This window comes from Dendrobates tinctorius, unplaced genomic scaffold, assembly GCF_039654945.1.
Source record: "Dendrobates tinctorius isolate UK_male_01 unplaced genomic scaffold, ASM3965494v1 ptg000120l, whole genome shotgun sequence".
NCBI classification, from domain to species: Eukaryota; Metazoa; Chordata; class Amphibia; order Anura; family Dendrobatidae; genus Dendrobates; species Dendrobates tinctorius.
In genome coordinates, this window is record NW_027361788.1 from 31,382,604 (window position 1) to 31,408,356 (window position 25,753).

Here is a 25,753-nt window from a genome sequence, read left to right on the forward strand (position 1 = left end):
GCACTGCATCTCTTACCTCAAGCCGGGCGGCCGACGGTCGGGGGCTCCGCTCTCCTCTGTGCGTTAGGCCGCTCCCGTCTCCGCTGCGGCGCGACTTGGGACCCTTCACCCGGCTTTCCTGCGCCCCCTCCGCGGGGTAAAGCAAGGCAGCGACGTGCGGCCGGGGTCCTCATGAGCTCCCCGGCGTCCTCTTCTCCATGACGGCGGCGCACAAGCGCACCGGAAGGGACGCGGCGCCGTACTTCCGGTAACTCATTTTCGGCGTTCCCGGGGGGGAACGCTCAGGCAGCCAACATGGCGGCCGCCGATAGAGCGGGCAGCGTCTCGTGGGTGTCGCCCTAATCCCCCGCCCCGCCCGCCCACCGCAATTAACAGACGAGTGCGGGGCGGCATCGGGGGTTGGTGGCTGGGGCATTGAGGGGGCGGAGCAGCATCCCAGGAGACCGCTGACAGCCCTGGAAGTAGCCGTAAGGAGGAGTGATCGCGATCACCCCCACCTGTGGACCAGGGGAGGAGGAGCACAGGACGCGCTGTGGACCTCGGCTATTTAGACCCTGGTCAGAGGGCGTCCAGGTAAGGCCATTTCTGCACTGGTGACTGTGACAGACTGACCATGGACGGTGAGAAGCCCTCGCGTTATGCTTCTGCGGAGCCCAGCGTTCACCCTCCAACTGTAAGTAGCAGGTGGGTCCCCCTTTATTCTGTCCGAGTGGTCCGAGGTGAACTTAGTATGCCTTCTCTCTGTTTTAGGGAGACAAGGCCCCTGACCCCATTAAGAAATCGAGCCGCAAGTGCAAGCTGCAAGTCTCATAGGATCATAGAATCGTAGAGTTGGAAGGGACCTCCTGGGCCATCTGGTCCAACCCCCTGCTCAAAGCAGGATTCGCTAAATCATCCCAGTCAGATGTCTGTCCAGCCTCTGTTTGAAGACTTCCATTGAAGGAGAACTCACCACTTCTCGTGGCAGCTTGTTCCACTCATTGATCACTCTAACTGTCAAAAAGTTTTTTCTAATATCTAATTTGTGTCTCCTCTCATTCAGTTTCATCCCATTGCTTCTAGTCTTTCCTTGTGCAAATGAGAATAAAGTTGATCCTTCTACAATGTGACAGCCCTTTAGATATTTGTAGAAAGCTATTAAGTCTCCTCTCAGCCTTCTCTTTTGCAAACTAAACAATCCCAAATCCTGCAACCTTTCCTCATAAGACAGGGTTTGCAGACCGGTCACCATTCTGGTTGCTCTTTTCTGAACTTGCTCCAGTTTGTTGATGTCTTTTTAAAATGTGGTGCCCAAAACTGGACACAATATTCCAGATGAGGTCTGACCAAAGAGGAGTAGAGGGAAATAATGACTTCACGTGATCTAGATTGTATGCTTCTGTCAATACATCCTAGAATTGCATTTGCCTTTTTTGCTGCTGCATCACACTGTTGACTCCTATTCAGTCTGTGATCTATTAGTATACCCAAGTCTTTTTCACATGTGCTGTTGCTTAGCCCTATTCCTCCCATTCTGTATATGCTTTTTTCATTTTTATTGCCCAGATGTAGTACTTTGCATTTTTCCCTGTTAAAAACCATTCTGTTAGTTGCTGCCCACTTCTCCAGTTTATTTATATCTTTTTGAATCCTCTCTCTCTCTTCTCTAGTATTAGCTATCCCTCCTAGCTTTGTGTCATCAGCAAATTTAATCAGTTTACCCTCAATTCCTTCATCTAAATCGTTGATAAAGATGTTGAACAATACAGGGCCCAGGACAGAGCCCTGTGGTACCCCACTTGAGACATTCTTCCAACTGGATGTGCAGCCATTTACGACCACTCTTTGGGTCCGATCACTAAGCCAGTTATGAATCCACCTAACAGTTGCCTTGTCCATTCCATACTTAGTCATTTTTTCAATAAGGATTGTATGAGATACTTTGTCAAATGCTTTGCTGGTCAAGATATACTATATCTACAGCATTTCCTTGATCCACCCAACCAGTGATTCCGTCATAGAAGGAAATTAAGTTAGTCTGACATGACTTATTAGCTACAAACCCATGCTGACTCTGTTTAATCACTTCATTCTTATCCAGGTACTGACATTCATGTTGTTTAATAATTTGTTCAAAAATCTTTCCTGGTATAGAAGTCAGACTCACCGGCCTATAGTTGCCTGGGTCCACCTTCTTCCCCTTTTTGAAGATAGGAACAACATTTGCTCTTCTCCAGTCTTCTGGGACTTCTCCTGTTCTCCAAAAATTTTCAAAGATTATGGAGAGGGGTTCAAAAATTTCTTCTGCTATCTCCTTCAGTACTCTGGGGTGTAATTCATCTGGACCTGGAGACTTGAATTCATTTAGGTTAGCTAAGTGTTTCCTCACTATCTTTCTGTTTATAGATATCCTGGATTCTTCTATTCCCTTAATAGGACAGTGAAGAACAGTTGATGTTACATTTCTTTTCTGAGAGAAAACAGATGCAAAATAGGAATTTAAAAGTTCGGCCTTCTCAACATCCTGTCTTACCATTTCATCATTTTCATCCTGTAAAAATCCTATAGCATCTTTGACTTTTCTTTTACTTTTGACATATCCCCAAAATCCTTTATTATTGCTTTTGACATCTCTTGAAGCCTCAATTCATTGTCAGCTTTAGCTAATCTGTTTTGTGCCCTGCAGGTTCTGCAGACAGCATTATATTCTTCTTTTTTCTCCTCGACATACAGGAAAAAACTATGTCAGCCCTGCACGGATGACGTAATCCGTGCAGAATAACCCTCCCTTCTGGACAGTATAAAGACTCTCATCAAGCAAGAAATGCAATCTTCTATGATGACTAGTGCCCAGACACCGACACCGCAACCCCCTCCGGCTAGGAAAAGGAAAGCGCCCCCTGTGGAGTCGGACTCGGGCGAAATTGATGCCTCTGACTCAGAGGATGCATAGGAAAACGAGAGTTCCACTTCAGCCCCCAGGCCCGATAACAAAAAATACTACTTTTCATTGGAAGACATGGGGGACATAGTTAGCATGGTAAGAGGCACCATGGGATTAGAGGAGAAGGAGGTGGAATACTGGGTTCAGGATGAAATGTTTGGGGGGGCTGAGGCCCAATGACCAAAAGGGATTCCCCATCCATGTAAACATCCGAAATCTGGTTATGCAAGAATGGGCCTTTCCCGAGAAAAGGCTCACTACCCCATCAGACCTAAGGAATAGGTTTCCTTTGGAGGGAGATTGCTCCCTATGGGAGATCCCTAAAGTAGATGTGCGGTGTCCAGAGTGACTAAAAGGACGACACTTCCATTCGAAGACTCGTCTCAGCTGAAAGATCCCATGGATCGTAAAACGGAGAGCCTGCTGTTATGAACGAGTCACCGTAGGAGGCAAAAGCAGAAATACAAGCTAAGTCCAGAAAACCAGAGAAGTTGGCAACTATCAGATTGCAGACCCCTGAACCTATCAACACAACTAGCAGTAGCCGTGGGGGGTTCCTACGATGCCCTAGACCCCTCGATCACAGCCGGAGAATTACATAGGCCTAAAGAAAGAAAGGGGAAATCTAAACTGCCCCAGAGCAGACCCCAAAGCAATAGGCAGCCCCCAACATATAATGACGGTGAAGCAAGATGAAAATACTAACACAGACAGAAAGATAGACTGAGCAAAGACGGGGCCCAAAACTACCTAGATAGGAAAGGACAGGAAGGCTGCTGTCTGCAATCTGCCAAAACCCTATCAAAGACATAAGCCAACAAGCTGATATGAAAAAGGCCCTGAAGCAGCTAGGCTTCAAAAACTAAATCAGCACTCAGGTATTTTCAGAAGACAGAGCTAAATGAATTCAGCACACCCCAGCAGGGAATGGCAGAAATCCAGAAAAACAAAGCAAAACAAAGTCACAGCACCAAAGCAAAAGGCCGAGCAGCAAACTTAGCTTTAGAGGAGCAGGAATTCATACTGGTCTCCAAGGATCCCATAGAGAAATCACCCGCAGGGCAGAAGGGCGTCGGCAGCCTTATATCCAGTCAGTAACTCCACTCAGCCAGTCATCATCATCAGCCTCAGGTGTTTGATAATCAGGCTCACTACCTTTCTTTACCAGAAGAGGGAGTTCCTCGGGCCTCAGTAATGAAGGGGAATATGAACTCACAACAGTACCTCCCCCTTGAGGAGGGGTCACCGAACCCTCAACTACGCCACCAGGGCGATCAGGGTGAGCCCAATGAAAGGCACGCACCAATCTTTTGGCATGAATATCAGAGGCAGAGACCCAGGAATTATCCTCCTGACCATAACCCTTCCACTTAACCAAATACTGGAGTCTCCGTCTAGCCAGACGGGAATCCAGTACTTTCTCTACCTCATATTCCATGTTACCTTCAACCAATACAGGGTCTGGAGATGCCACCCCCGGAACAACAGGTTCAACAAACCTCTTCAACAAAGATTTATGGAACACATTATGGATTTTAAATGTGACAGGAAGAGCCAAACGAAAAGAGACCGGATTAATAATCTCCACAATCTTGTAAGGTCCAATAAATCTAGGCTTAAACTTAGGAGAAGCCACCTTCATAGCAATATTTTTTGATGATAACCACACCATATCACCAACCTTAAACTGGGGACCAATGGTCCTATGTCGGTTGGAAAACCGCTGGGCCTTTTCCTGGGAGAGAGATAACTTATCCACCACTTGGTCCCAGATCTGGTGCATTCTCTCCACCACAGTGTCAACACCTGGGCAGGCAGAGGGCTCCACCTGCCCTGAAGAAAATCGAGGATGAAACCCAAAGTTACAAAAAAAAGGTGACATCAAAGTGGCAGAACTAGCTCTATTATTTAAAGCAAATTCGGCCAAGGGCAAAAATGAAACCCAATCATCCTGATCAGCAATAAAACATCTCAAATATGACTCCAAGGTCTGGTTTGTTCTCTCTGTCTGCCCATTGGTCTGAGGGTGAAAAGCAGAGGAGAAGGACAACTGAATTCCCAGCCTGGAACAGAAAGTTCTCCAAAATCTAGACACAAACTGGACTCCTCTGTCAGATACAATGTTCTCAGGAATCCCGTGCAAACGAACCACCTGTTGTAAAAACAGGGGCACCAACTCAGAGGAAGACGGCAACTTAGGGAGTGGTACAAGATGAACCATCTTAGAGAACCTATCACAAATCACCCAAATAACAGTCATCCTCTGAGAGACAGGCATATCAGAGATGAAATCCATTGAAATATGGGTCCATGGCCTCTTGGGGACAGGCAAAGGCACCAACAACCCACTAGAGCGAGAACACGATTTAGACCGGGAGCACGTCCCACAGGACTGTACAAAATTCCTGACATCACGAGACAAGGAGGGCCACCAAAAAAACCAACTCACCAGATCTCTAGTACCAAAAATACCTGGATGACCAGCCAAAGCAGAGCAATGAACTTCAGAAATCACTCTCTTCTTCCACTGGTCAGGAACATACAACTTTCCACTGGGACAACGCTCAGGTTTGTCCTCCTGGAACTCTTCCAGAGCACGTCTCAAATCGGGTGAGATGGCAGAAAGAACTACCCCTTCGCCCAATGGCGGATCTTAATAGGGGCGGATGGGGCGGTCGCCCCGGGCCCAAGGTTTTTTGGGGGCCCAGGGCACTGGCGTAGCGTGGTGGGGGGGCGGTCCGCCCCAGGCGGCATGTGTGTGGGGGCGGCGCGGCAGCAGCAATTCCACCCTGCAGTGCAGTGCAGCGGCGGGCAGGGAGCGATGCGATCACGGCAGCTCCGCTGCCTGCAAGAGTGAATAGCAGGAGCGGAGCGGCAAGGGTCCGTCCTGCTTCCTGCCCGGAGGCCGCGCTTCCTGTTTCACACAGAGGAGCGCCGCTGAATGACGTCATCATTCAGCGGCCGCTGCTGTGTGAGGGAGGAAGCTCGGGCGATGCTGCGGACAGGTGAGAGGAGAGAGGTGGTGTCTTGTGTGTATGTATGTATGTCTATGTGTGTGTGTGTATGTCTGTGTGTATGATGGAGCAGGCAATGATGGGAGTGATGGTCTAGAAGGCAGTGATGGGGTGAAGGAGCAGACAATGATGGGGTGATGGAGCAGGCAATGATGGGGGTGATGGAGCAGGCAATGAGGGGAGTGATGGGGTGATGGAGCAGGCAATGAGGGGAGTGATGGGGTGATGGAGCAGGCGGTGATGGAGCAGGCAATGAGGGGAGTGATAGGGGTGATGGAGCAGGCAATGATGGGGTGATGGAGCAGGCAATGATGGGGTGATGGAGCAGACAATTATGGGAGTGATGGAGCAGACGATGGGAGTGATGGGGTGATGGAGCAGGCAATGATGGGGGTGATGGAGCAGACAATGATGGGGTGATGGAGCAGGCAATGATGGGGGTGATGGAGCAGGCAGTGATGGGGTGATGGAGCAGGCAATGAGGGGAGTGATGGGGTGATGGAGCAGGCAATGAAGGGAGTGATGGGGTGATGGAGCAGGCGGTGATGGAGCAGGCAATGAGGGGAGTGATGGGGTGATGGAGCAGGCAATGATGGGGTGATGGAGCAGACAATTATGGGAGTGATGGAGCAGACAATGATGGGAGTGATGGGGTGATGGAGCAGGCAATGATGGGGGTGATGGAGCAGACAATGATGGGGTGATGGAGCAGGCAATGATGGGGGTGATGGAGCAGGCAGTGATGGGGTGATGGAGCAGGCAATGATGGGAGTGATGGGGGTGATGGAGCAGGCAATTGTGGGGTGATGGAGCAGACAATGATGGGGGTGATGGAGCAGGCAGTGATGGGGTGATGGAGCAGGCAATGATGGGGTGATGGAGCGTGATTTTGTGCGTATTGGCCGTAGGCCTACAGCTTATGTGCAACGTCTTTTTAGGCCATGTCCACACGTGGTGGAATGGTGGCGGGTTTTCCGTATGGACCCGCAGCAAACCAAGTGCTGCGGTCCGTACGGCTGTCAATTCCCGCACGGGGACCGCAGCGCTCAGGTGGGAAGGGGGGTACAGGGGCCCAGGTTTTATGAACAGCCCCGGGCCCATAGTCCACTTAATCCGTCACTGCCTTCGCCTAAGATGGTAGCAGGCTTGGTCACCACCGGAGAATCAGCAAAGAAGCTCCTAGAGAGGGCGTCTGCCTTGACATTCTTTGTTCCAGGAAGAAAAGAAACCACAAAATCAAAACGTGTAAAAAACAAGGCCCACCTAGCCTGTCTAGGGTTCAAGCGCTTAGCCGACTCTAGGTAAATCAAATTCTTGTGGTCAGTGAGGACCACGACTTGATGCTTAGCTCCCTCCAACCAATGTCTCCACTCCTCAAATGCCCATTTCATGGCCAACAGTTCCCTATTCCCCACATCATAGTTACGTTCAGATGGAGAGAACTTTCGGGAAAAGAAAGCACAGGGATTCATTTCAGATGTTACAGGATCCTTTTGGGACAAAACAGCTCCTGCACCAATCTCAGAAGCATCCACCTCTACCTGGAATGGAAGTGAGACATCAGGTTGCCGCAAAACCGGGGCGGAGGTGAATCTTCGCTTCAGCTCCTGAAAGGAAGAAGCAGCCTCCGGAGACCAATTCAACACATCAGCACCCTTTTTAGTCAAATCAGTCAATGGCTTGGCAATACTAGAAAATTTTGCTATAAATTTCTGATAAAAATTAGCAAAACCCAAAAACTTCTGGAGGGCCTTCAAAGAAGTGGGCTGAACCCAATCGTGAATGGCCTGTACCTTGGCCGGGTCCATTTCAATAGTTGACGGGGACCAAATAAATCCCAAAAAAGAAATCCTCTGTACTCCAAAAAGGCATTTAGATCCTTTGACATACAGGGAATTCTCCCTCAAGATCCGGAACACAGTCCGAATATGTTCCACATGAGAATCCCAATCCTTGGAGAAGATCAAAATATCATCCAGATAGATAATCAAAAATTTATTGACAAAATCTCGGAAAATATCGTTCATGAAGCACTGGAAGACAGAAGGGGCATTAGTGAGCCCAAAAGGCATCACCAGGTACTCAAAATGTCCCTCCGGAGTATTAAACGCCGTCTTCCATTCATCCCCATGCTTAATGCGAATAAGATTATACGCCCCCTGAGGTCAAGCTTGGTAAACCAGCAAGCACCTTTAACTCTGGAGAATAGATCAGAAATCAGGGGTAACGGATACTGATATTTAACAGTAATTTTGTTGAGGGCACGATAATCAATACAAGGTCTTAATGATCCATCCTTTTTGGCTACAAAAAAAAAACCGGCACCTAAGGGTGACGAGGATGGTCTAATATGACCCTTCTCCAACGCCTCCTTAATATAGGATCGCATAGCCTCGTGCTCGGGTACAGATAAATTGAAGAGCCGACCCTTGGGAAATTTACACCCCGGGCTCAATTCAATTGCACAGTCATAACTCCTATGAGGAGGCAGAGACGCAGACTCATTCTCACTAAATACATCATAAAAGTCCGCCACATAATCAGGAACATCATGCGACTGAGGAGAGGTGGAAAACACCGGAGCCTCACTAAAGGCACACCGACAACCCCAACTCACCACAGACACAGATTTCCAATCCAAAACTGGATTATGAATCTGTAACCAGGGAAACCCCAGAACAATAGTATCATGCAGATTATGCAACACCAAAAATCTGCAATTTTCTTGATGGTCTGGGGCGACCCGCATTACCACCTGGGTCCAAAACTGGGGTTTATTTTTAGCCAAAGGACTAGCATCAATCCCCCTCAAAGGGATAGGCGTCTGCAGAGGTGTCATCGGAAATCCACATCGTTTAGCAAAATCCAAGTCCATTAGGTTTAGGGCTGCTCCCGAATCCACAAAAGCCTTGGCGGAAAATGTGGACAGGGAGCAGATCAGAGTAATAGCCAGAAGAAACTTAGGTTGAACACCCCCAACAGAAAACGTGTGTGCAAAGCGTTTCTCTCGTTTAGGACAGACAGAAATAATATGCGAGGCATCTCCACAGAAAAAACACAACTTATTACGTCTTCTGAACTCCTGACGCTGCTCTCTGGAAAAAACTCTATCACATTGCATAGGTTCAGACATTTGTTCAAAAGGTGGCAACACCTCTCGTGCAGCTTTGCGTTCGCGCAAACGCCGATCAACCTGAATGGCTAATGACATAGAATCGTCAAGACCAGAGGGAACAGGAAATCCCACCATGGTATCTTTTACGGCTTCTGACAACCCCTTCCGAAAGAGAGCAGCCAAGGCATTATCATTCCAGGTAGTAAGTACTGCCCACTTTCGGAATTTTTGACAGTACAATTCTGCAGAATCACGACCCTGGCTCAATGCCAGCAGGGTCTTTTCAGCCTGATCAATGGCATTAGGTTCGTCATACAACAACCCCAAAGCTTGAAAGAATGCGTTCACATTAGTCAGAATAGGATCATATGGTTTCAAAGAAAACGCCCAATCCTGGGGATCGCCACGCAGCAAAGAGATGACAATTTTAACCTGCTGCGCGGAGCTCCCTGACGAGTTAGGCTTCAAGGCAAAAAATAATTTACAATTATTTTTGAAATTCAAAAATTTAGACCGATCCCCAAAAAATACATCAGGTGTAGGAATCTTTGGTTCAGCAGCATGTGAAAGAGCAAGGTAGGCGGAAATTCCCCGCACTTCCGCAGCGAGCTGCTCCACACGATCAGACAATTGCTTTATCTCCATTGAGAGAAAAAAAAATTCCCCCTACGGCCTCAGAGATATAGAGGAAAAAATATACACACTTTTTTTTTTTTTTTTTTTTTTTTTTACAATTCTTTCCTGCTATTGAGTACCCTAGGATCTGCGGTATGGGTGGGTGATTCTGTTATGAACGAGTCACCGTAGGAGGCAAAAGCAGAAATACAAGCTAAGTCCAGAAAACCAGAGAAGTTGGCAACTATCAGATTGCAGACCCCTGAACCTATCAACACAGCTAGCAGTAGCCGTGGGGGGTTCCTACGATGCCCTAGACCCCTCGATCACAGCCGGAGAATTACATAGGCCTAAAGAAAGAAAGGGGAAATCTAAACTGCCCCAGAGCAGACCCCAAAGCAATAGGCAGCCCCCAACATATAATGACGGTGAAGCAAGATGAAAATACTAACACAGACAGAAAGATAGACTGAGCAAAGACGGGGCCCAAAACTACCTAGATAGGAAAGGACAGGAAGGCTGCTGTCTGCAATCTGCCAAAACCCTATCAAAGACATAAGCCAACAAGCTGATATGAAAAAGGCCCTGAAGCAGCTAGGCTTCAAAAACTAAATCAGCACTCAGGTATTTTCAGAAGACAGAGCTAAATGAATTCAGCACACCCCAGCAGGGAATGGCAGAAATCCAGAAAAACAAAGTCACAGCACCAAAGCAAAAGGCCGAGCAGCAAACTTAGCTTTAGAGGAGCAGGAATTCAGACTGGTCTCCAAGGATCCCACAGAGAAATCACCCGCAGGGCAGAAGGGCGTCGGCAGCCTTATATCCAGTCAGTAACTCCACTCAGCCAGTCATCATCATCAGCCTCAGGTGTTTGATAATCAGGCTCACTACCTTTCTTTACCAGAAGAGGGAGTTCCTCGGGCCTCAGTAATGAAGGGGAAAATGAACTCACAACAGCCTGCTTAGGAAATCCTGGGATGCCTCCACAACCTTGCTTAAGGCTAATATAGCCTCTACGTGTGTAGCTAGGTCCATATTTCGCTGGCTGCATACACTAGAGGATCACCTCTCTCAAGGAACCTCCAGAGAAGAGATCCTCGATTCTCTTCCTCTACTACAAAAAGCAACAGGGTTCCTAGCCGATGCGTCTGGAGAATCCATTCGAGTAGCAGCAAAGTCTTCTCCAACTCAGCCAGAAGAACGCTGTGGCTGAAATCGTGGAGGGGGACACATCACGTCAAAGTCGAAACTCTGTGCAACTCCCTTCCAGGGGAAGTACGTATTTGGCCCAGCCCTTGATGACATCCTGGAGAAGGCCACAGATAAAAAGAAGCGACTCTCAGAACAGCGGAAACCTAGAAGATGATTTTTTCGTTCCCCCCCCCCCCCCGTGACCAACCCTCCAAGAAAGAGTTAAAAGTGAAGGGTAAAACGGGCAGGTGGAGTTATCCGAAGGGAGGTAAAGGCAGAAAATATTCTGGCCTCCCAGGGACAACAAAATCCCACAGATAAGCAATGGCAGTATTCCGGTCGGGGGCCGACTCTCGAATTTCATAGAGCAATGGCAGTCAATAACCTCAAACCAGTGGGTTCTTCGCACCATTCGCGACGTACTGAGATTGGGAATTCGAGAGTCCTCCCCCTCAATGCCTGAGAATAACCTCCCTACAAGCTTACCTCCAGGTTTCCCTGCTGGAGGACATAAGAACATTGCTGCAAGCAAGAGCTATCTCCCCGGTTCCACAACGGGAAATAGTATCGCCTCTTCGTGGTGGTAAAACCCTCAGGGAAACGCAGGGTCATTATAAACTTGAAACCTCTAAACCAAGTGGTAAAATACAGGTGGTTCAAGATGGAATCGGTCAAGACTGCAATCCCCCTTATAGGACTCAATTGGGTGATGGCTACAATAGATCTAAGGGACGCTTATTACCACGTCCTGATCCATCCAGACCACAGAAGATTCCTCAGGTTTGCGGTTTCTCAGGGGTCCCAAGTCACACTACCAATTCAACGGCCTGCTGTTTGGGGTATCATCAGCCCCTCGGGTATTTACCAAGGTGATGGCGGAGGCAATGATCTTCATTCGCCAACAGGGGATCTGCATTGTCCCATATCTAGACGATCTTCTAATAATAGCTCCGTACACGTCCTGGCTCAGAGGGTCTCCAAGTTCAGGGACCAAAGAGCACCGACCCTGAGAGACTCGATGTCCATGCTGGGATCACTTACAGCATGTATCCAAGCTGTCTCCTGGGCCCAAGCCCATACTTGGACCCTGCAGTCCTACGTCCTTCGGTGTTCAAGAAAACACCAGAACCAATTGACCAGGAGAACCCCTCTTCCCGGTCACGTGAAAGCCCCTCTTCTATGGTGGCTGAACCACCAGTATCTTCAGCAGAGGGTCAGCTGGGATCAGCTTCCTATGAAAATCATCACAACGGATGCCAGTCAGAGAGGCCGGGGCGCTACAGTGGAGAAATCACACTTCCAAGGGTTATGGGGCCCAGATGTCAGATCCAGCTCCTCAAATGCGAGAGAACTATTAGCGGTAGAGGAAGCACTCAAGGCAGCAGCAACCCTCGTCCCAAACCATCACGTACGCGTCTACTCAGACAATATGACTACGGTGTCCTACAGCCATCATCAGGGAGGCACGAAATTCTTCAACCTAAAGCGGGTGGCGGCAAGAATCTTCTCCTGGGCAGAGAAGCATCTACTGTCCATATCAGCAGTGCATCTGACGATAGTGGACAATGTGGAAGTGGACTTCCTCAGAAGGAAGGATGTTCATCCCGGGGACTGGAGCCTGGACCAGTCAGTATTTTCGTCGCTGGTCTCAAGATGGGGATATCCCAAGGTGGACCTATTCGCCAGCGGTCAGAATGCGAAGATGGAAACATATTTCTCCCTCAGCCCCACCGACGGAGCGAGGGAAGTAGACGCCTTCTCCCACCCGTGGCACTTCAATCTAGCCTACGCCTTCCCTGCAATCCCCATGATAGCAAGAACACTACAGAAGGTACGGGCAGAGCGAGTTACTACAATCTTGATAGCTCCCTTGTGGCCAGGAAGGAGCCGGTACGGAGCCCTGCAAAACATGGCTCAGGATGGTCCAATACTTCTGCCCCAGAGGGACAATCTCCTTCGCCAGGGCCATCTACTACACCCAGTCCCGCGCAAGCTGAACCTGGCAGCCTGGCTACTGAAGCCAGAATTCTAAAAGCTAAAGGCCTATCCGACAGGGTAATCCAAACCCTACAAAAAAGTAGGAAACCAGTGACTAACGCCATTTACGGGAAAGTCTGGAAGAAGTTTTCATCTTGGTGCTCCCCAAATTCTCCAGATCCCTTCCGTCCTAAGATTACACAGATCTTAGAGTTCCTCCAGGACGGCCTAGATCTGGGTCTCACACCCAGTACCTTAAAGGTACAAGTGTCAGCCCTTAGTTCGTTCTACGATCAGGACTTGGCGAGCCATCGATGGATTAAAGGGAATCTGTCACCCCTTTTTTGAGATATCATATAATGATATCATTCAATTGTGTCACATAAGGATTCTCTTAGTACTTTTTCTTTCCCCTGACCCCGCACCTTTCATGCATAAATACCTTGTTTATATCGGTTCAGATGTATGTAAACTGCCGCTGTCTGGTCCGCTGGGCGGGGCTTATTCACCTGCTCCCCCCCCTCCCTGTCTTGCTCTACGCATTTCTTCTTGTGTAGAGCAAGACAGGGAGGGGGGAGCAGTTTAATAAGCCCCGCCCATCGGACCGGACCGTGGCAGTTTACATACATCTGAACCGATATAAAAAAGGTATTTATACATGAAAGGTGCGGGGTCAGGGGGAAGCAAAAGTGCTAAGAGTATCCTTATGTGACACACAATTTTGAATATCATTATATGATATCTCAAAAAAGGGGTGACAGATTCCCTTTAAACGGTTCATGACCTCAGTGTCTAGGATCCGTCCCAGACTCTGTAGCCAGATTTCCCCCTGGGACTTGAACCTGGTTCTCAAGAGCTTGACGGCCGAACCGTGTGAACCTCTGGCTTCCACAACTTTGAAAAACTTGACACTAAAAACCGTATTCCTGGTAGCAATCACTACCGCAAGGCGCATAGGAGAATTGCAGGCCCTTTCAATACAAGAGCCATATTTAACCATCATGGAAGATAGCATCATCCTGAGATTAGATTCCTCCTTTATGCCTAAGGCAGTCTCGAACTTTCATAGGTACCAGGACATCGTATTACCTTCCTTCTGTCCAAATCCCTCCAACGCGAAAGAAGGGTTCCATACCCTTGATGTCCGCAGAATAGTCCTCTTCTACCTCCAGCAGACGGAAAGTTGGAGGATCGATCAGAACCTATTCATTCAGATTTTAGGCCGAAATAGGGGAAAAAAGGCGGCAAAAAATACAATCGCCAATTGGATCAAGCAAACGATCAGCCTCGCCTACTCGTCACAGAACGTTTCCCCTCCTACATCGTTAAGAACCCACTCTACTCGTTCCATCGTGGGCAGAAAGAGGGGACGCATCTACAGGGCAGATATGCAGAGCCGCCACCTGGTCGTCTGTCCACACATTCACCAGACACTATAGACTAAATTTCAACAGGGATATAACATTTGGCAGACGTGTTCTGCAGGCTGTCGTCCCTCCCTAAGAAATTAGTTGTTGGTATTTCTCCGATACTGCTGTCGTGGAAGGTGACTAGAGAAAATAGAATTAGTCTTACCGGTAATTCGGTTTCTAGGAACCTTCCACGACAGCACTAATTTCCCTCCTTATCTGATACTCTACTGGATGATTCCTGCACCTTTGGTGGTAACTATACATGCTAGTGTGTACAGAAAAAACACTGGAAGTAATAGGAAGGGGAGGGTTATTTAACCTCTTGTGCATTTCCTGTCCCCTATTAGGGCCGGGAGACATCCTCTGATACTGCTGTCGTGGAAGGTTCCTAGAAACCGAATTACCGGTAAGACTAATTTTTTTTTTAAATTCTTCCTCTAAACGAGAAACACGAAGGAAGGAGGGTAAGGAAACAACCAAAATTTTTAATTTTCATTACTGTGTTTAACGGTGTTTAACGGTGTGTTTAACGGTAAGTTCAGATTAATTACTTTTAGTATTTCATAGATCGTATGTTTATGGGCGCGGCGCAATAGAAAATATTTATTTTTGGTTTATTTTTTAATTTTTGGATTGGGGAAACTTTTTTTTTCTATTTTATATATATTTTGCTCTTATTGTTAAAAATCTTTTTTTTTTAATTAACTCTTATTTTTTTGTGTGATTATTTAATCACTTGTTCTATATACTGCCACAACCCCAGTATGATTTTGTGGAGGAGTTGATAGGTGTGCAAACGGGAGCAACATGGTTTACATCCGTTTAAATGCCGCTGTCAGAAAATGGTCAGGTGATAGCTGTATGAAGCAGGCTCACCTCCTGAGCCCTCTCCATATCCACCAACCCGATATAGGGAATATCAATTTGTCCTATAATAGGAAAGGGTTAGAGCGCCATTGCCATGCGTCAGTGATGCATTAAAAAAGTTGTCTGCCTTGGAGAGTCAACTTTGTTAGAGTCCCCTAAAGAAAGTTCAGTGCTTTTAGGCCCTACAGTGATCAGTGTGTGGGAACCCAGTACAACTATTTATTTTCTCTGCAGCTTCCCCACAGGCGAAATGGGGCATTACACATTTTTCCCATTAAAGTCAGTAGGTAGTCCATGTATTGTACTGTATGTGCGCTGAGTTTTTCCTAGTAAGACATGGTCTTTGTAGTTGCTTACTGTTAATTGCACTCCACTTCTTCAAGGAAGCTCTTCTGCAATTTCCTTCATTTTTCCGGATAAGAAGCTACCTTTTTCATCAAAGCGATGTGATTTTAAAATGAATTTATTAACTATTTTTTTTTTTATTATACTTTAGATGTATCTCGTGCATGGGACAGGCTTTTAGAAGCCAAACATGTGGTAAGTAAAACTCATTTAAAGTTTAGTCGTTTATTTACTAAATTGATATATAAAGGAGTTCGCTGCTCTGGACAAACCGTACTTGTTATAAAGCTATGTGCACACGTATGCAGAAAATTTCTGCATAAAAACCGGACTCCTTCCCAGAAAACGCGCGTTTTTGTTGCTATATTTTTCCGGAGCGTCCCCAGACACACAGAAAATAGCCAGAAATGCGGAATTTACCGCAAAATTACTGAGCATGCTGCGTTTTTTACTGCAAAGCGTTTTTTTGGCGGTAAATGCATCAATATGCACAAAAAGTGCAAAATGCATTAAAATGAATGGGGAAGAGGATTTTTTGGTAAAACTGCGGGAAAAACACGAAAAAAAAATGCAATGTGTGAACACAGCCTTAGAAGATCCCTTGACAATAGCCTGATCACAAACTCTCTTCCTGCAAGAGACCCCAGCAATCAGCTGTGAGCCTGGCAGCAAGGTTTCAGTTTCACTTTAAGCTACACTGCTCTCCAACAGTTTCCCGCATTTCTCATCTTGTTTGCTACCTATGCAGAGCATTTGAGTTTAGATGAGTTTGTCATTGGCTGATGTGCTTTACCTATGCTGCAACCTAGATGGCAAAGCTCACTTTATCATACCGAGAGCGTTGTTATCTCATTCTCTGCCTTTGTAGAGGGCAGTATCTAAGATTAAATATTATATAACTGTTACTCCTTAATAATCAGAAATCAAACAAATGTATATAAATCATAAACGTTTTATTGAGGTACACAACTGCAATAAAAAAAAATTAAAAAATAAAAGTTGAATTAAAATCAAGAAGCAATAAATGCAAGGGAAGGCAGATGAAAGACAAAATAATGAAGATACGAAGACAATACAAAGGGTATCCACCGGATGGTAGACTACTACCAAGAAATGTTGATAATAGGTATGTGTATGCAAAAATGTATATCCACAGACTTAATTACAATTCAGATTTCAAGGTCAAAGTTATAGAAAATTTGTGCAATGTAATACACACAAATGGTGCAATGTAATGCATACAATCAAATCAATGGTAAAGAAATATAGATGCATTATAGTCAGACATGCCCAATAATAAAAATAGAATGCGTCACCACATCGGCCTCCAACTGAGACCCCTGCCCACGTTTTGACTCTACTTCATCTGGATGTCAGAGGTGGAGGGGAGGAGGCCAGTGTCACAGCGGCGGTGGTCACCACGGTGGTAAGTACTTATTCCACCTGATAGAGCATGGACTTCCTACAGATGTTCGCAGGGATGTGGCAGTGGGCTTATTATACACATTGATTAAAACATGAAACTAAAAACTTCAAGTTGGTTCAGTTGTTGTTCTTTACTGTTGTCACAGAAATTTTTTTTATAAAAAAATAGTTGATGTATGGAAAAAAAACCCTTCAAGTTCAGTTTGATAATTTATATTACCCACAGTGAATCAATGTCTAATATTTGCATATTATACATTGTGCAAAATTGAAAAAGGAAAATATTCTCTGGTGTGCTTGCAGGGCTTTTTTAATCTTTTTTTGTCCCCTAAAAAGAAGAAAAAATATACAGTATATATAATTTTTTTTTTTTTGTTGGTACTAAAAGGGTTAATCTAGTTTTACAATGTTAGCAACCTAAATTTGTGTAATGTTTGTTTTTAAGTTACAAAGAATAGAAAATAAGGTTGATATTCAGAATCGGCGCCATAACCAAGCGCAGAAGGTGCGTCGGAGGTTACAGCTTGAAAGAAGTTCACTTTCTGGTGAGTGACTGGTCTCAAAATCTCAAAGGGGATTTTGATATTACACTTTTAGTGACAAATCCACAAAAAAAGGGTGAAGAGAATTATGCCTTAATTTGAGATCTTTATGAGTGTGTGCACACGCTGCGGATTCTGCTGCGGTTCTGCAGTGGATTTGGCCGCTGCGGATCCGCCGCAGTTTTTGCTGCTGTGTACAGTACCATTATTCCCTATGGGAATAAAAAACTGCAGTGCAGACGGTGCGGATTTTTCCGCGTGGTTTTCCTGTGGTTTTGAAACCGCAGAAAGAATTGACATGTCAATTCTTTCTGCGGATTCTGCTGCGGTTTGCCATCTCCTTCATTGTGGAGATGAAAAACCGCAGGGCAAAACCGCAGGCCAATCCGCAGGTAAAACCGCAGGTCTTTTGACCTGCAGATTTACCTGCGGATTTAACAAAATCCGCGCGGCTAAATCCGCACCCCAATCCGCAGCGTGTGCACATACCCTAAGACTAATCCTCAGGGCTGCAGATATTGATTGGGTGATATAGGTACTACAGCCGCAAGAGAATGTTATTTACTGAGGCGGAAGGCCAAAAATTGTGTAGTCTTAGATAATGCAGAAATAAATCTGCTGCCACATTGTGTAAGTGGGCAAGTTGGGACGTGCCCTGAGATATGGGCACAGGATGAAACGTACCCGTCAGGCAGCAGAGAGGGGCTGCGAGACCCAAGGATCAAACTCCGATGTGTTCATTGTCCAGATCCGGATTCATGCTCTTCGTCCGTCGATGATCCCTCACTTCCAGAGAGACAGCAGATCTACGAGGGGAGACCTGACGAGACCTTCACACTTGACAGGTGAGTGTCGAGATACCATGCATTGAGGTTATGGTGGAATCTGTTATGCCCATCTTAAAGTAAAGCCCTTCTTAAAGGGGTTGTTCAAGATAGATCACCAGTATCCGTTTTTAAGACCAGTGTAGGTCCAACACTGGACATCCCTACCAATCAATTGTTACCACCTCCGCTGCAATCCGAAGGACACTGTGTTCAGATCTATAACACTACAGTTCCCTACACTGTGTAGTGGACGGTCTCTGGTACTTCAGCAGGAGCTGAGTGGCAGAACTACATAGTGTACGAAGGTTTCAACGCTGGTCGGTTGGAATGCCGGGTGTTATACCCCCACTAATCTTGGATGTAATATGGGAATAAAGGCTCACATACACATTAGATAGCCGACAGCAGAACATGTCGTTTGGCTAACAACAATGCATCCTGACTCCCCCCATACACAGGAATGATCAGCTCAGCAGATGGCCCGTGTGCTCTCTATGGAAGACTCGCTGTCAGACTCCTCTGCCAATGGCTTGTCTCCGCACCAAACAAGAGGAACAGCTGTTGAAATTCAACTAGTCAGATCTTTCTCTCCCTCATCATCATTTGTTGGGGGAAAGTAGAGAGACCCCCCCCCACACACACACACACAATAGATGTTTGACCGATACTGCAGAAGTTAGTGGGGGGAGGGGCGGGGGTAGAAATAGCTGTTGGCAAAATGATCATTCTGCTCACAACTATCTCAAGTGTATGGCCTAGATTGTTGATAGTCATTCCATTAAATTTCAGCGTTTCGCTTGTTTAACTTCACTGACATAATTAACTATAAACCACAAATTCTACATTCCTATGATGAACTGAAAACAAGTTTTTCCCTCCAGTCTCTTATATTATTTCAATATATTAAAATTAGGCACCTTGTCTCATCATTATTCCACCGTCTACAGGCCTCCATTCCTACCTCCTTCGAGAGACTGTGCAAGCTCAACAACAAGAGATTCAATATCTAGTATTTACAATATTCTACAGGCTCCAGACAGATTCCCTAACTAGACCCTCTTATACGCTCAAATTTGAGGAATATCTGTGTAAAATACTGACACTGGTAGAGTGGAGAAATGTTTGGACTGGAGTAGCCAAGACTGCATCTTGTATTTCATACAAAGAAAATCAGTAAAAAATCCTTCTTCTCTGGTACCATACGCCTGAATTTTTTCTTGAAATTGACCAATCTATTCCTTCCCTTTGCTGGCATTCCATCCCGTCTAGAGGTTCTACCGTGTATATACTCGCGTATAAGCCGATATTTTCAGACCATTTTTTTGGTCTGAAAGTCCCCCCTCTCTGCTTATACGCGAGTCATATACGCCAGGGGGTCGGTGGGGGAGGGGGATCGGGGGTGTCAGATCATACTTAACCCCCCGGCGCAGTCTCTGCAGCTCTCTTGCTTCTCCCACGGTCTTATCTTTTGCCTGCCAGCAGTGACACCGGCACCTGGCCCCCAGCGACGAGAGGGAGTATGTCATTTTTTTTTTATTTGCAGCAGCATATGGGGTCTATTCTATGGAGCATCTTATGGGGGCATAAACTATGGAACATCTTATGGGGGCATATTCTGTAGAGCATTTTATGGGAGCATAATCTATGGAGCATCTTATGGGGGCACAAACTGTGGAGCATTTTATGGGGGCATAATCTATGGAGCATCTTATGGGGCATAATCTATGGAGCATTTTATGGAGCATCTTATGGGGCAGCATATGGGGCATAATCTATGGAATATCTTATGGGGCATAATCTATGGAATATCTTATGGGGCCATAACCTTTATGGAGCAGCATTATATTGGGCATATTATTCTATGGAGCATCTTATGGGGCCATTATTAACCTTTGTGCAGCATTATATAGGGTGTATTTTGTATGGAGCATCTTATAGGGCCGTCATGAACTGTATAGAGCATTATATGGGGCTCCTGATTCAATATGGATATTCAAAAACATTTAACCTACTGATGTCTCAATTAATTTTACTTTTATTGGTATCTATTTTTATTTTTTAAATTTACCAGTAGCAAGTTTTCCCAGTTTTTTGTGGCAAAATTAGGGGAGTCGGCTTATACTCAGGTTGGCTTATACACGAGTATATACGGTATATTTCACATTTTTTGGGACTGTCCTCTGATTAAACCATTCTGGGTGATAGTCCAACTCCTCATTAAGCAAGTTATTGGAGTGGGTCTCCCATTAAGTCCTCAGCTCTTTCTATTAAATATTTTCCCTGAATCCATACCCAAAAGATCCATTAGACTACTTTTACATATGTTAACAGCAGCGCGCTGTTTGATTGCCTACCATTGGAAGCAAACCTCTCCACCTTCCCAACTAGATCTATATTCTCGCATCAAGGATATCAGGAACTTTGAGTACCGGGCACCCTTAATGACAATACTGTAGAGAGATTTAACCTTGTTTGGTCTCCTTGGGATTACTTTTAGTCCATGTTAAATATGACCTCTTAGATGGCTATAACTAGGTCGTAACATTCCACACCATTTTCCCCCTTTCCTTTTGTCTGAGTCTGTGTTTGTAAAATTTTACTCTTTATCTACTTGAAAATGTTTAACTATTACTATAATATAAGATTGGTTGTTAACCTATAAATGATAGTGAAAAATCTAAAATGCCTAATTTTTTATTTTCCTGTAAAATGTGAAAAATTTTCAATAAAAAAAATTGTAGTTTTGTAGCCCCATTCTAGGGGTCGGTGTGGATCTCGTCAAGCCATCCAAGGTCTGTATTGAAACTTGACCATGTTCTAATTTGTGGAATATGTAATACTGTAGAAACACTTTGGTAGATATATATGTCTTATTTATTTGCTTCTCCTTGCTCTTAACAGTAAAGCCAATGTTTCATCCAAAACGGATATACCTTTGGATTCACTGAGCAGACCAAGGCCACCAACATTTGTGAAAGAAGATAACCCATCTGTTCATAGGCTTCATCTATACCATGTGGGTTCTACTGCTGAAAATATATTGGCAAAGTCCAACCTTGAAAATTTCAATAATGGTCAAGTCAAGGCTTTCAGAGGTTCCTCAGAAGATCTTGTGAGTTTCCGAACCTACCTTCCAGATGAAATGGAGGAGATGGCCAATCCCTATCTAGCTGTGACGTATAAATCACCTGGAACATCTGAAAGACCCCAAATCGGTTCATGTTTATCTTCCAACGCCATTGTCCCATCATCTTTCCCAAAGGATGACCTCTACATGCAGAAACTAGAACATCTGAAGAGGAAATCGCCTAAAGGCAAACTAGAAAAACTGAAAGAAAGGATCCAGGAACAAAAAAGTCACCAAAATCTCTTGAAGAGGAATCCCTTGAAATCTCATCAGAACCCAGAGCTCTCCTGCAAATCTACCATGAAAAGGAAAGTTTGCAAGGTTACCTTTGGTCCACAGTCCCCGTATTATAAAGGTAAATATGTCCTCGAAATCGACCGATTTTTCTGTTCAGCAATTTAATTTTCTTTTGGAACCACTTCATCCTTTTTAATTGTCAAGATCTACAGGTCTATAGTCTGGAGCCTCTTTGAGATTTGGAAATGTCTAGAATGGATCATATTTCATCGTCTTTTATTTAGTTGGAAGGTGCATTAGACAAAAAGTCTATTTGTCACAGAGCTGGCGCTAGATGACCTGGCAAAGTAAAGAAATGAGAATTGTGGCAGTATTTATTTCATTTCTTAAAAAGTCACTTTACATTTTCCGATTAGCCCCTTCCTGGCTTTAATTCTTTGGCAAAGCTGAAAATTCTCAATGTCGGAGTCCGAAAAAGTTTATCACTTGGGCAATCAGTATACGTTGTTTATTGTCCGCAACTTTTTTTTCTGGTTGATACTTTTTATCAACATGTTTCGCCTGTAAAAAAAAAAAAATTAAATAAAAAAGAAAAAACTTCACCAAATGCCCGTTTCACCCATCCGTGTAACATTGTCAGAATATGGTTTGTGTTGTCCAGATCGTCCACCGGTCTCAAGACCCAAACTCAACAGCATCATATATTTCTATAAGGCTGTTGAGTTGGCGTCGGGAGCCACTCTGTACATCATGGTCAGTACTCGATGTGTGAAACCAGACATCAATAAGATTTCTAGGGGTGTCCCTCAGCTGATGCAGTTGGCACACAGATGCTTGCATTTCAGTAATTGCATCTTATTACCCCCTCTAATGGTTTGCTTGCACCGGGCTCCACCACAAAGTCCCCACTTGAACGTATCTTCATCCCTAGGACTCTGATATAGTTCCATTCTATCAAAGCCGTTAGCAATCAGCTTCTCTGCTCCATGATTCTGTATAGTAATGCCACTGATAGCGCAAAATATCTGTTGCGCTGTGCGGAGAGCGCGATAATCTTACTAGAAAGGGTGTCTAATTATTACCCAAATGACCATCGCGATCTTGCTTTGAACCAAGCGCTCTATCCTCAATGTAATATTTAGCACTGACTGTGGGACATTGTATCTTAACCTGAGGAACAGTTTGACCTCTGTTTGCTTTCGAGGAACTTTTTACCATATTCCGTCATGGCCTCTTATTTCAGCGGAGGAATCAGTCCCTGTATATAGCGAAGAAGGTGCTATAAAAAGAGAGCGAGAATATTTAATGAAGAAATCCTTCAAGGATGAAGGAGACTCTGGTGAGTAGGACACGACCAAAGCCATAACTTCACACGTGGTAGTCTGGAAATCAATCATGGCTCTCCCAAGGCCTTATGCATATGACTAATGCAAATCGATCCATAATATGTCGCTTATGACGTGTGCATGTTCGCTAGGCTTACATGTGTTCAGTATGGAAAATGGAGTGAGGTGCCCAAAAACCTCTCCCTTCAGGAACAAAAGGATTGTGTGGACTTGTGTGTGGACTTGTATTCTGCTGCCTGATCCTTCTCCCTGACCCCGCACCTTTCATGCATAAATACCTTTTTTATATCGGTTCAGATGTGTGTAAACTGCCACGGTCCGGTCCGATGGCTGGGGCTTATTCGACTGCTCCCCCCCCTCTCCCTGTCTTGCTCTACACAAGAAGAAATGCGTAGAGCAAGACAGGGAGGGGGGGGAGCAGGTGAATAAGCCCCGCCCAGTGGACTGGACAGCGGCAGTTTACATACATCTGAACCAATATAAAAAAGGTATTTATACATGAAAGGTGCGGGGTCAGGGGGAAGCAAAAGTACTAAGAGAATCCTTATGTGACACACAATTGAATGATATCATTATATGATATCTCAAAAAAGGGGTGACAGATTCCCTTTAAAGGGCATCTGTGAGTAGGATCTAAGCCATTTATATGGGCACGCAGGTCAAGTTGAATCAAACAATACCTTGATATCTGCAATCCGATGAATGGTTCCCGAGAAATCAACGTTCTTATATGCAAATGAGCAGAAAAGAGCTCTGGTGCAATATTAATCAGATGTAACTTTATATATAAAATAAGTACATTTTTTTTTGTTTTTTTTTTCTATCAGCATTTAGATATTCTGCTGGAAAATCCAGAGCCCTAAAAAGCAAGAGTCCAATTATCAGAAAAATGCCAATTAGATCCCTTTCTCCGGAGCGGAAAGTAAAACATTCTGGTGAGATTACACTTTAGCACAAGAATATATCAAAATGACAACTCGCTGGTTTTGCATTGCATCAGTTTACACACTATGCAGCCATGGTCTCAAGCAGAAAAGTGAAGATGATTTGTAAGGTCAGGTACCCGGGGAATTATAGTGGCGCATGTGCCAAGGGTTGTGCTTTGCCCATTGTATTTACAAACTGAATCTTCCCTGGGGAACTATACACAAAACTATACAGTCTGTAGCTATAGTGGGATGACACCTGCTGTATGGCACTTGTAAGCGTTACTTTAAAGCTTTTGGGTCCCAAGGCAAGATTTGCAACAGTGCCCCCAGCTATCATAATATTAATATTACCCCTCACCCCCATGTCCCAAGAAAGAGACTCCAAAATGTCGCATGGTTATGGATGTGCCCCACCATGTGCAGCGACCCGCTAAAATGAAGCAGAGGGCATCACTTAATTGTCTATGGGACTGCTGGAGATGCAGCGAACGAATAAAGCCTTTGGCTATTTCCACCAGACAATGAGAGATGCCCACTGCTTCATTATAGCTAGTTGTTTTCTAGGCAGTCCAGTGGATAGACTTTCACCGGTCAGAAAGTTGTTACCCATGTTGTCAATGTTTGAAATAACCCTTTAAGTTCTGGACAAGAATGGTGAGCACCGCTGATCGCGGCCGGGTGTCAGCTGATTATCACAGCTGACACCCGGCACTATGTGTCAGGGGCGGTCACGGACTGCTCCCGCCACGTTAACCCTTGGCACACTGCGATCAAACACAATCGCAGTGTACCGGGGATTTAGGGAAGCATCGGCAGGGAGGGGGCTCCCTTCGTGCTTCCCTGAGACCCCCGCAGCAGCGCAGTGTGCAGCGCTGCTGCGGGGGCCTCCTTCCCTGCAGGTCCCCGGATCCAAAATGGCGGTGGGGACCTTCGGGGGCCTGCAGGGAGGCGGCTTCCTCATGCCTGCAAAGCGCTGGCATGAGGAAGCCTGCAGCACTGCCTGTGACAGATCGCTGATCTGTCACAGCGATCTGTGATGTGACAGATCAGCGATCTGTCACAAGACAGTTATGTCCCCCCTGGGACATTGTAATAAAGTTTAAAAGAAAAAAAAGTGTAAAAATAATTTATAAAAAATCGCTAAATTAAAAAAAAAAAAAATTCCCTAATAAATTCATTTTTTGGAAATAAAAAAACCCAAAACAATAAAAATACACATATTTAGTATCGCCGCGTCCGTAACGACTTGCCCTATAAAACTGTCCCATTAGTTAACCCCTTTAGTGAACACCTTAAAAAATAAAAATAAAAAACAAAGCAAAAAATAATGCTTTATTATCATACCGCCGAACAAAAAGTGCAATAACGCGCAATGAAAAAGACGGATATAAATAACCATGGTACCGCTGAAAACCTCATCTTGTCCCGCAAAAAACGAGCCGCCATACAGTGTCATCAGCGAAAAAATAAAGTTATAGCTCGCAGAATAATGCGATGCAAAAATAATTATTTTTTATATAAAATTATTTTTCTTGCATAAAAGTGCCAAAACATGAAAAAAAATGAGGTATCGCTGTAATCATACTGACCCGAAGAATAATACCGCCTTATAAATTTTGCCACACGCGGAACGGTGTAAACGCACTCCCCAAAAGAAATTCTTGAAATGCTGGTTTTTGTTCATTCTGCGTCCCAAAAATCGGAATAAAAAGCGATCAAAAAATATCACGTGCCCGAAAATGGTAACAATAAAAACGTCAACTCGTCCCGCAAAAAATAAGACCTCAAATGACTCGGTGGGTCAAAATATGAAAAAATTATAGCGCTCAAAATGTGGTGATGCAAAAACTATTTTTAGAAT

General features: G+C 45.1%; 1 protein-coding gene across 1 annotated transcript in view; it reads left to right on the top strand.

Moving 5' to 3' along the window:
• CCDC187 (coiled-coil domain containing 187) overlaps positions 1 to 25,753 on the top strand; it is a 186,210-nt gene that overhangs the window by 23,163 nt on the left and 137,294 nt on the right. Inside the window, exons 3-9 of the mRNA XM_073541044.1 lie at positions 14,595 to 14,653; positions 15,611 to 15,654; positions 17,330 to 17,429; positions 18,175 to 18,271; positions 21,155 to 21,735; positions 22,861 to 22,956; positions 23,791 to 23,898. Coding sequence (XP_073397145.1) covers positions 21,396 to 21,735; positions 22,861 to 22,956; positions 23,791 to 23,898 — 544 coding nt within the window. The 5' untranslated portion in view covers positions 14,595 to 14,653; positions 15,611 to 15,654; positions 17,330 to 17,429; positions 18,175 to 18,271; positions 21,155 to 21,395. The remainder of the gene's footprint in view (positions 1 to 14,594; positions 14,654 to 15,610; positions 15,655 to 17,329; positions 17,430 to 18,174; positions 18,272 to 21,154; positions 21,736 to 22,860; positions 22,957 to 23,790; positions 23,899 to 25,753) is intronic.